We start from the raw sequence: 12,308 nt of genomic DNA, 5'->3' as shown, positions 1-12,308 counted from the left end.
GAAATTGGATATACATCGGATAAAGTATGTAATGTTGTAATGTGATGTGTTTTATAACAATTCAAAGAATATTTATATTGAATTGTGCAATGCATTGTATTATTCATCGAATTTTCTTTTCTTTTCAACCAAACTGTATAAATCCTGTGCAGATAGTTGCTTTAAACTAAAATCGGATAAATGAACTTAGTGATTTTAATTATCTTTACTTTTACAAATGGATAGAAATAAAAAGATAGAATTAAAACTATAAATAAAGAGACATAAAACAATATCCGTTCAGAACTGAAAATAAAACATTTAAGGACGATTTTGGGGTTTCTTTGGTTTCAATGCTTTTTAACTTTTTCTTTATCTTTTACTTCTAATCGGTGTGAGCAACTTATGAGTCCAATGTAAGAGAAACAAACTGCTGCTGAGAAATTAATCATTTTGGTCTTTCGGATGAGTTTTGTTTATTCATTTTTGTCTTCATTATAAATATACTCACGACATAAAGATAAACAATATTGTGAACATCTTATCTCGTGAAATGTTGGCACTGCATCATGAGAGCTGCACGCGTAAGACATGCAGTCAATGTCATATCCCTCTTCACTAATTGATCGATTAAAAACTAAAAACAAAATAGTGCATTGTTTATTTGACTATAGAATCAATGAAAAAATTATGAATTTGTTACATTGATTTTGTAAAAGTTTGACAGTACTTATAATTTTGTTAGAAATGTTATAGTTTTCAGTTTTCGTGCGGCACATCATGTTTGCACATCTCCACCTCAGTTTTATATTAATAAGAATTAAAATGTGCTTTGTTATTAAATGCAATATCAGTATTTAGTTCAAATATATAATCTTAAATTAATCCTAATTCTATCTTATTCATTCTTATGTGACGTCATTTTTCATTTTTTGATGCTCTGTTTTACTAATTCAAATGACGTCATTTTTTCGTCATTTTTCAGTTTCAAATAGGACGTCACTTGGCGTAGAGGTTTAAACGTATTCGGATGTGTCTACTTTTGTGTTTCAAATGTCTGGTTATGTAAATGTATTTCAGTTGTTTCCTGTAATTAGTTAATACTTCAGCTTTATCATGTACATCTTTTGAATATTCATTTTATTAAATTTACTGTTTGCAAAAGTATAAATTACTCTAAATTATAGGGATTTTCTGGTAACTTAACAGAAAACCCTTGCCGTTTTTGGCACAACCTTTTTGATCTTTTGGTCCTCGATGCTGTTCAACTTTGTACTCGTTTCGGCTTTCAAACTTTTGTATCTGTGCATCACGTCTTGTGTGGACAAAATACACTTCTGGCGTATTAAAATTTTGAACTTGTTGCCTTTTGTTGGCTGTTGTTCGTGTGATTCTTTGTCAATTGTGTTCTCCAATTTATTTATATTGTAGTCCTGTGTTGTCATTTTGATGTTATATTTCACATGGCCATAAAAGTGCGAGGTTTGGCATGCCACAAAACCAGGTTCAACCCATCATTTTTTCCTTTAAAAATGCCCTGTACCAAGTCAGGAATATGGTCATTGTTATATTATAGTTCGTTTCTGTGTGTATTACATTATAACGTTGTGTCGTTTGTTTTCTCTTATTTTTGAGTGTAAATTCACATTGCGATAAGACGTGTCACGGTACTTGTCTATCCCAAATTCATGTATTTGGTTTTGATGTTATATATATATGTTATATTTGTTATTCTCGTGGGATTTTGTCTATGTGTGTTACATTTTAGTGTTATGTCGTTGTTCTCCTCTTATATTTAATGCGTTTCCCTCGGTTTTAGTTTGTTATCCCGATTTTGTTTTTTGTCCATGGATTTATGAGTTTTGAACAGCGGTATACTACTGTTGCCTTTATTTAGTACTACATGCCAACCTTCTGCATAATATAAATAACACGTTTTAACTTATTTTGATTAGCCTGTAGATTAGTAAGTGTCGCTAGTTTCTATAGGATATATATGTTTTTCATAAATTGTTTTGTTAAATCTAGTTTAACTTACGCCCCTGATTTTTCTCGTTTGGGTTGGGAATTTTTTGTTTTATAACTTACAGTACTATACGGTATTTGGTTTATTTCTGATGGTCTTACGTATGCATACAACTTCATTTGAACTACGTGTATGTCATATTGTTTATTAGTAAACATTACTCTTTTCTTCTTTTTGCATGTTAATATGTAACTGTATATGACAATGGTTCTTCATTCGTTGTATGTGTCTTAGTTTATGATTATGCCATTGTCGTTCCCGTTAAAGTTTTAGAATTGTGTTAGGTCATATCGCACATTATTATTTGTATTTAAAGCTTATATTTGAACTCTCTGTTGTAATAAGCCATATAACCTATGTCATGTTTAACACATTTTTTGAATGGTGCAAGCGTCTAAACTGATGTTCGGTTTGACTTTGTTATTGTATAAATTTCATGATTGTAATAGTTTTATCTAAGAAGACTTAAAGATGATTTATTTAACATCAGAATCTGACTGAGGAAGGTTATCTGTTAACCGAAATATTTATAAATAATTACATTTATAGTTACCTTTTTTGTATTTGTAGTTGTTGTGTACACTTTTTTAGGTGTTTATATATATATATTGAGATGGAAACTATATATATATATTGAGATGGAAACTAATCCGTCGTTGCCCATATGATATTTTTAGAATCAGTGATAGGATATTATAAATCAATGCATTTTTTTTTTGTAATTTACATAGATAGCTGCATTTTTACATATAATCCTTATTTTGATTTTTTTTAAACCAGATTGCATGGTTATATAATTGTGTTTGTGATTGAATTAGTTTGTGAGACTCTTAGATAATAAGTGTTATCTGTAAGAAAAAGAGTGTGTGTCATTTACACAATTGAAACCGACATTTTTATCTGAACAGCTCTTATAAGACTGATCACAAATTTATTGAGTTATTTACTGTAGTGTCTTTCATATAATTTTCAGACTTATCAACAGCGATCAATTTAGAACTGTTCTGAAACTTTTCTTGTAGCTCTAATATCTAATATCTATTCAGTCGAATTTCAAACTTTTCAGAAGCTATTAATCAAATGTAGAACTTATCAATATACAATAAATAAAATAACAAAAAATAACAAATTCCAAGGAAAAATCAAAACGGAAAGTCCTTCATGGTATCGCAAAATCAAAAGCTCAAGTACACCAAACGAATTAAAATCAACTGTCATATATCGTACTTGGTATTTATGTATAAAATTATTAAACATGGTTTTATATTTAACAAAACCTTCCAATTGTATGACAATTGCATTATTTTTTTTTATATTCAAAACAAGATGTGAACAAACTATACGAACAAACCAGATAAAAAGGTCAACATGGAGGTAAAGCAAACAATATTATTTCATAATATCAAATATCAACACAGAAAATCAAAGAAAAAGCTCATATTAAGCAAAAATATAAGTCAAGAATATGAAAATCAACAAGAGAACAAAAGATGCATATATATATATTTGGTTAATATAAAAAAGAAGATGTGGTATTATTGCCAATGAGACAACTCTTCCCAAGGAGACCAAATGACACAGAAATTCACAACTATGGGTCACCGTACGGCCTTCAACAATGAACAAAGCCCAAACCGCATAGTCAGCTATGAAAGACCCCGAAATGACAATGCAAAACATTTCAATCGAGAAAAATAACGGCCTAATTTATGTTCAAAAAATGACCAAAAACCACAATTGTAACACATAAACAAACAACAACTACTGAAAAACAGGCATCTGACTTCGGACAGGCACATGATTAAAAAGGAAGCAAGCAAGTTGTCAAAATATAACTGAATAATGGCAACGGTATTATACCACTGTTCAAAAGTCATAAATCGATTAAGATAAATCGTAAGGTTACAAAGAAAGACCGTGAAAAAGACGTCAACTATAAAAGGAAAACAACGAAACAACATAAACACTGAAGTGCAACAAAAACAAACGACAGACATAGAAACGAACTCTTAGTTTCTAACTGCCATACACGTGACTAGGTACAGGACTCATCGCAGTAGGTAAGTTTGGAAATTGACTAAATGACTGCATATGACGTAATCATATAAATTGTTCATACTATTCAGATAATAAATTTAAGATTAAAATTAACGTTTCTGACGATAAATCACATACAAGTGATACATGTGATATCACAGCTCTTATTAAAATTTAGAGGGGAAACCAAACCTTTGTATACAACAGCGTACGCATTACAGTCTCCTTGGTTTGTACATTCTTGACAGAAACTTGCATTCTCACTTTCTCTTTTTACTACTTCGTGTTCATCAAAACACACACATGTATCATCCTGCAATATATGTAAATTTCATTCTTTTTAAATTGATTACCGGCTTCTGTTGTAGTAGGGTTGAGGTTATTAGTTATCAAAGGTACCAGGATTATAATTTAGTACGCCAGAAGCGCGTTTAGTCCACCTAAGACTCACCACTAACGCTCATATCAAAATATTTATAAAGCCAAACAAATTACAAAGTTGAAGAGCATTGAGGATCCAATATTCCAAAAAGTTGTGCCAAATACGGCTAAGGTAATCTATTCCTTCGATAAGAAAATTCTTAGTTTTTTCGAAAAAAATAAAGTTTTGGAAACAGATATTAATGTCAACACAGAAATGTTGACTACTGAGCTGGTATACCCTCGGGGATGAAACGTCCGCCAACAGTGGCATCGACCCAATGGTGTAAATAGTTATCAAAGGTACCAGGATTATAATTTAGTATGCCAGACGTGCATTTCGTCTACATAAGACTCAACTGTGACGCTCATATCAAAATATTGATAAAGCAAAACAAGTACAAAATTAAAGCGCATTGAGGATCCATATTCCAAAGAGTTGTGCCAAATATGGCTAAGATAATCTATGCATGGGATAAGAAAATCACCAGCCCAGTAGTCAACACTTCGATGTTGACATGGATATATACGACAAACAAACTGCTAATCCTTAGAATCTTGAATGCCAGCTTTTAATAATTCTCTTGTATTTTGTTTTCCATGTTTTTCTAAAATACAGATACCGATGTGCATGTTCAAATTTAAGAGATATGTCATCATCAAAAAACGAAGCAAATAAAAACTACTAGTACTATTTAAACATGTTTCAATGAAACGTTGCTTAACGGGAGATAAGAGAATGACGAATTCTCTTGCATTTACTTTGTTTTCAAAGTTTATTGAATACTACATACCGTCATTTGTGTTCATAATGTATCGATAGGTTTAGTCGAAAATATGGCCTTGGAAGATTTAAGTGGTCTTATAATATTTCGAGTAGGGAGATCAATCATGGTTCGAAAGTGAAATGAATTGCCGAAGATAGTTCTTTCAGTTTTGATAAAATGCAGAAATTATATACTAATAATAGTTGAGTATATCGTGATAAGCTTGTAGTTGCTCAATCTATAGTTTTAAGTATTTTGCAATGTACAAAGTTGACAATACTTGCCCTTTGGCTATGTTACGTTGTTGGTTATTTAATATCTACTGTGGATTCATTATTATTCGTTAGACATCCATTTTCATGGATTTCGTGTGTACAGGGAAACCACAAATGTAAATGTTCAACGAATTGCAAATTTGCTGTATGAATAAATTCAGACTTTGGAAAACCACGAAATAAAAAAAGTACAAAAATGCAAGTTTGCTCAATCAACAAAAATTGATACCCACGAAAATAAACGAATCCACAGTATGATTACTCCACTTGTAGCTTCCCCCTCTCTTTTATTCAATTTTGATCCTGTTTCCGATCTGCTTTATTTGTATGAAGAATACATTATTTAATCTACAAAATGTAGAAGGTGCACCAATAACTGAGGAAAAATAAAAAGAACAAGATATACATGTCATATGTGTCCATAGTATATTTGCTCTTAATCATGGTTCATATACTAGTATATTTTACATGGTCTACCATGGACAAGGTTTTGATGTACAAATCCTCGAAGAGATTGTGAAGAGTTTTCACATAAAGCTGATACATACAGTACAACCTAGCACATTATTAGACAGGTTTATCATATTAATCATGTTAATGTACTAAATATTCACCATATCTGAGGAAAAATCTAAATTAATCCTTTTTGAAGCTATTTCGTGACTGATAAACTTACTTTTTGGCTAAAAGCAAAATATCGTCTGTTCATACATTTCAGTTGACAGAATGATGAATTTTCTGCAACATGCTCATCTCGGTTTAAGCTGTTACGTATTAGTGATATATTATAGCAACCTTCAATTGAGAGAAAAAACATTAAAGCATACACCAGAAGTGTAAAATAAATGGATATTTAAAAGAATTTGCAGATAGGTTTTATTAACCGTATATTTCAAGTGACTGTTTGGGACATTTTTTCCAACCGATTTTACACATTTCATGATAAAAATAGATAAAGAAGTGATACTCCAGATAATAATAGTAACCAATTTTTATTGCAGCATTTGCACTTTTCAACAATCGATGCCGTTTTAGGGATGCTCGGAATAACATTATAAAAAAGTTTGATGGACACATATTGTTTTAGAATTTTAGGACTAAACACAGATAAATCTTTAGAGGTAATCGTCATGGTAATGCTTTCAATACATTAATACTAAATATCAACTATAGAAGAGTTATACGAACAATGCCCTGAATGGACCAACATTTGTTAAACAGCTATAATATGTTTACCATTTGATAATAAGCAATATGGATTATCTATGCACAAATAAAAACACACAAGTTATCCAAAGAAACATGACCGCTGTTGTTAGTTTTTGTCTGTCATAATCATTTTTCGTAAGTTGTTTTGGTGTTAACTAATGTTGAATATTAGTTTCAAAATTTCCATGTCAGGCTTGTTATATATATTTATATGGTATATGTTTTTAATCATTGTTGAACGTCATACAGTTGCCTAACATTGCTTACATCCACTTGATTTGACCTCTAGTGGATAGTCGTCTTACTGGCACTCATACCTCTTTTGTTTTGCTATTTATTGATTTTTTCCAATAAATAGGAACTATAAAAGAAAGAAATCAATCGATTTCCCTACTAGGAGTTTTAATATATACATATATCATTGCACAGTACACTTATTGTATAAAACCAAGTCAACCGTTCTAGCCTAAACCATAAACTTCTACTTACACAAAGTTAATGAATGGTAATGGAGTAGAAATAAATCAGTTAAATATAATTCAATCAGAAGTACTGAAAAAAAGATGGATTACTTACCTCGTATTTCTATCCAAGGAAGTAAGGCTTCAAAACCACCAACCCAAATACTGGTCACTTCTGTATGATTGTTCATGTAGTTTTTGAGAACAGTCGTATTGCTTTCTAAAGAGGAATTAAACCCATAACAATCTAAAACCGCTTGTTTCCATGTGTTCACTTTAGTTCCATTTACTAGAATATATTTAAGCAGCAGATAAATCATTACGAACATGTCTAAGTGAAACATCATTTGGAAATCAAACCATGTTGAGAAGAACGAGGGATTGTTACATAAATATGTTCCACTTAAATATATAAATGTGGTATACTTACCAATTTGATAACTCTCCTCCAGAGGCCAACTGCATAGAAGATTAACAATTATTGGTCATCGTACGACCTCCAAAAATGAGTAAAACTCATTCCGAATGTCAAGCTATGTAAGGCTCCGAAATCAAAAATATTAAATTATGCAAACGAAAAAAATACCGCTGATTTATTTACGAACCAATAAACAGAGAAAACTACTAACGAAAATAACTGGTTTTAGACAGACACATTTGAGTATTGATTCATATATGTTTTTCTATTATTCAAAATTATCAGAAAATTGGGTGTTCTACAAAGATCACCAGTTGTTCACCTTTAGTCTGATACCTTAAGTACTATTATATATGCTAAATACCCTAAGATTTAGCCGTATGTGTGGGAACTAATATGTTTTAAATATGTACTGCTTTCGACTATGTTCTTTTCGAACCATGCCCGATTAAGTAGTGTTATATCTTACAAAGTCTATCCAAATTATTTTTGTAAAGAATCCTTCCCAAGCCAGTACCAAGGCCAATCTTAAACTTGCAGTGATGTGAGAGTTAATTTGATCCATGTTAAAGGTTTCACTATAAATTTGAGATGAAGAACAGCAATAAAAGCGCAGTAACTTTGCTTTTTATTTTTATTTTTTTTTTGCTTTGCATGAACTGGTTGTGTGTCCTGTATGGATACCTTATATCCCTTATTTTTCTTTTTTATTAACGGATATGTTATGCTCTTTTGTTTTTTCAAAGTTATGGTGTTTTTATTCTTGAGATAACTTCTCTTATTTGTGCAGCATCATTGTTTGTATATTGATAAGCCGTACACCATCTATTGTGGGTCCTCAATCATATCCGTGTTAATTCTTTCAAATCAAAACATTTCATGGAAGCGGGATCAATATGCATTTATACATCAGACCGTAAGATAATATGGCAATTTAAAAACGAAAATATTGTTGTTCAATTAATAGCGATAAAACAATACCTAAAGAATACAATGTTGAACTGGTGAACTCTCAGAATAAGTTCATGTGACGGCACGATGAGTTCATAACTATGGGTTCGATAACTAAAATCAATATGAAGATTTATATGATTAGATGCTCTTTTTGTTTACGATAGGTTTTCTACAGCTATATTTCAACACTAAATATCTGTGTCTTTTTTTTTTTTTTTAGAATTAAGCAGATATTCAAGAACAAAGTATATATACATGTATCTAAAACATCACAGTTTAAGTTGTTATTATTTGATCATTTAAAGTGACATGAACGTGTTGTTTAGTGGTTGTTGGATGTTTGTGTGGTTCAAAAGAGGTTCTCATTCTCGTTTTTTTTATTTTGATACACTGTCTGTTTAAATTGTTTTACACTAGTTATATTGGCGCCCTATATTCCTTCTTCTTCAGTATGAGCCAAGGCTCCATGTCAAAGGCCATACATTGATCTATAATGGTTAATTTTTTATACATTGTGACTTGGATGGAGAGTTGTCTCTGACACTCATGCCAAATCATCTTAATAATGATAAGATATCAAACAAATTTATCATGACTCACTGTGTTCACATTTCCAGCAAAAAAAGAAACATGCAATCCATACATAGGTTTGAGATCGAATATCCATCCTACGAACTGTTACTTTAAGTGATCTCTGAAATGTTTTTATGTTACATCCAGTGGTATACTTTAGCTTGGTAGGACTACAGCTATTAAAAGGGAGATAATTAACAATTAAACTTTTAAAACAAGAAGCATTTTGTTCAATCTTTTCCTTAAATTACATTTACATCTATTCATATTTGATATGGTATTTAAAAAACTTTCCATGTAATGCATTATTGATTGTGTTGTCTCGGTGAAATGGTGATGACATTATATATTAGATTTATTTATGAATGTTGTTAAAGTTTAAAATACGAACATCGAATTACATATAGACAGAAGCTACTTTCTTCTTTACATAAATATATGCAAATGTTAAACACATTGACAGCAGTTAACCAAAAAATCTATAAATATATAGATCTTTTTTAAGATAGATATATTTTTTTAAATGCTTTATATATTATACTAAAACTGCTACCGTCGTTATTGTAAACAGCTTTATTAAGCCGTGTCAGAGAGCCGATGGGCATATTGATTTGTAATATGATGACTTTTAACTGAGAACGTCTAAAATATTCAAAAAATAAGATTAAGATCCTAAATTCTTCCAAGATAAAAAAAAATATCATGAACATGAGGATAGTATCTGTGCATTTTTAATTACTCCAAGTATTATACATTGGTATTGAATGGTATGTGTTGGCTTGAATGTACCAACGATACATAGATATTGCTAAAAAAATCCGTATCACATTGCAAAAAAAAAAAAAAAAAAGGTTTTTTGTATCTTGTCAACAGCTAGTCAAAACTAGATACAAAACAACAACTTGTGTCACTAAGGCATGTAAGGGTCAAATGACCAATAAAGAGCGCCATTAGATGATATAAAAGAATGAATTAGGGCTCCAAATGAACATTCAAAGTCATATATGAAAAAAAACTGTTAACACCCCGGAGGAAAAAATGAATGAGACCAAAAGACAAAGAACAGTAAATAAATAAGATGTAAGCTCCTCCCCGAGTTGGACTCTCCCTGACGATGTACTGTCTCGTCCAGGCATTTCTTTATGACCAACTGTCAGTTAACTATTCTTTCTGATATCAATAATAAAAATATATCACTTGACTCCTAACATTGAAGCCAACTGCCAAGAAATGAGCTCATTAAAGAGACATAGACAAAAATTATTAAAACATTATAATAAAACTGTCAATAGAATTGAGAATGAAAATGGGGAATGTGTCAAAGAGACAACAACCCGACTTTAAAGCAGGAAACAGCAGAAGGCAACTAATGAATGGGTCTTAGACATCGCGAGAACATCCCGCACCCGGCAGCGTGCATTAACTGTCCCCTTAACAAAAATATGTAATAGTTTAGTGGCAACGGACGTCATACTGAACACCAGAGTCAGACCTTAATTAAACTGATTGAAATACTATGTTTTCATCGTATGAATGTCAAGCACAACAAATGAAGACTCATAATATCCTATAAAAATACCAAATTTACCTTAGATGATAGTCTTCAATTCCATTTAAACAAATCGTTTTATAAGCTTATTTACAGATCGAAGATCTGTATCAATCGGGAAACACTAAAACACGTATTTCCTCCTATCAAAAAGATTTGTTAATCATATACCAAAAATTATATTCGATTTCACACATTAGATAAGTTAGAAACAGTAAACGACAAGGAAAGACAACAAATCGAAAACAGTATCTTCATACAAAGCCTTGTGATAAACTGATGAGGAAGTTTTTCAAGGATAAATAATTACATACAAAAACTTTTAAACAAAATAAATATCATATTTTACGTGAAGTTAACAAATTATGATTTGAGTAAGTTTCGTCAAGGAAGATTTTTTTTTTTTGTGTAGTTTTGGTATCATACAGTTCAAATACTAAATAGTAAATATACATTTCCTTTTATGCAGCACGTTGTCAGATATAGTCAAAATCCCCATTCGGAATATCTATGTTAGTCCGTTTATATTCGTTTAGATGAATTTATTCTATAGAAGTGTCGGTTGATTTAAAATTAAAGAATAACTGGATTATTGTACAAAATAATACGGATTTTAGTTTACTGCAATTGGTTTTTAAGACATTTGGGAAATTATTTAAAATTAAGGTATATAAAAAAAGGTATTTGACTGGTGATTAGTCGGGTCAAGTTCTACAATACGTGTAACGTGCAACTAATCACCAGATGTCGTTTTTCTCTTTTCATTACTAATATCATCTAACTGTCGGTAGTCATAAATTACTGTGTCGTTATCCCTATCGTTTATGTTATGAATATTTCTACTTGCTGTATTCAATGATAACTGCTCTTAAAAGAGAGAACCAGGCCAAAGATGCTCAATACTCTACATCTTCTCAATAATGACATACAGAGTAGGTGCTTTTTGATAGGCGAACAAACCTCTGTCACCATATCAACGTATGATACATGTCTGAACTGTATATACATGAATGCAAATGATTTTATATGATGCTTAACATTTTTGGGATATAGTGATTCAAATTGAACTTCATTAAATACACGAAATAAACAAAACAAAAAACACTTGTTTTTGTCGGAATACATCGGAACACATCGGAACCTATAGTTTGCAAGGAAAATGAAAATAAATGGATGAAAAGACGCAGCCGATTTTATAAGGATATATACAAAACGCTTAATTCAAAATAATCAGACGACGTCGATTCAAAAAAGAACGAAGACGGGGAATCAACAAATAATCAAATTCACAAAATACTAGATAGAACACTAAAGACTGAACAAAACGAACTTCTACAAAATAAAGCTTATGTATTCCTCTGAATCCATGAAAGATAATCACATTCTGCTCCACATATTGTAACCGTCGTATTGCTCATAGTCATACTAAGTAAGGAATATGGCAGCTGGTATCAAATAGTAGTCTTTTGCCTATATTGGCGAATGTTTTGTTGCACTTCAGTATTCCTGTTGTTACTTTGTTTTCCTCTTAGAGTTGATGTTTCCTTCGGTTTAGTTCGTAACCCGAAATTGTTTTCTCTCAATCGAAGTATGACTTTTGAACACAATGTATCCTCTCTACGTTTAAACAGTTATAAAGT

The 12,308-nt window shown here is 31.0% G+C and overlaps 1 protein-coding gene across 1 annotated transcript; it reads right to left on the bottom strand.

Moving 5' to 3' along the window:
• Positions 1 to 455: 455 nt before the first annotated feature.
• On the bottom strand, positions 456 to 9,273 carry LOC143053710 (uncharacterized). Its single transcript, XM_076226497.1, has 5 exons — positions 9,147 to 9,273; positions 7,290 to 7,463; positions 6,181 to 6,299; positions 4,235 to 4,355; positions 456 to 616 (listed from the first exon to the last, which is right to left on the bottom strand). Exons 1-5 carry the CDS (start codon positions 9,211 to 9,213, stop codon positions 456 to 458), a joined length of 642 nt encoding a protein of 213 aa, XP_076082612.1. The 5' UTR covers positions 9,214 to 9,273.
• Positions 9,274 to 12,308: the final 3,035 nt, after the last annotated feature.

Source organism: Mytilus galloprovincialis, chromosome 12 (assembly GCF_965363235.1).
Source record: "Mytilus galloprovincialis chromosome 12, xbMytGall1.hap1.1, whole genome shotgun sequence".
Taxonomy (NCBI): domain Eukaryota; kingdom Metazoa; phylum Mollusca; class Bivalvia; order Mytilida; family Mytilidae; genus Mytilus; species Mytilus galloprovincialis.
Note: the sequence above shows the minus strand (reverse complement) of the source record. Positions and strands in the feature narration are given on the sequence as shown.

Coding starts and splice junctions, on each gene's coding strand:
- LOC143053710 (XM_076226497.1), bottom strand. CDS start 9,213: ATGGATATTCGATCTCAAACCTATGTATGGATTGCATGTTTCTTTTTT. Junction 7,464..9,146: donor TTGCTGGAAATGTGAACACA/GTGAGTCATGAT, acceptor AATATATTCTAG/TAAATGGAACTAAAGTGAAC. Junction 4,356..6,180: donor ATTTTGCTTTTAGCCAAAAA/GTAAGTTTATCA, acceptor CATATATTGCAG/GATGATACATGTGTGTGTTT.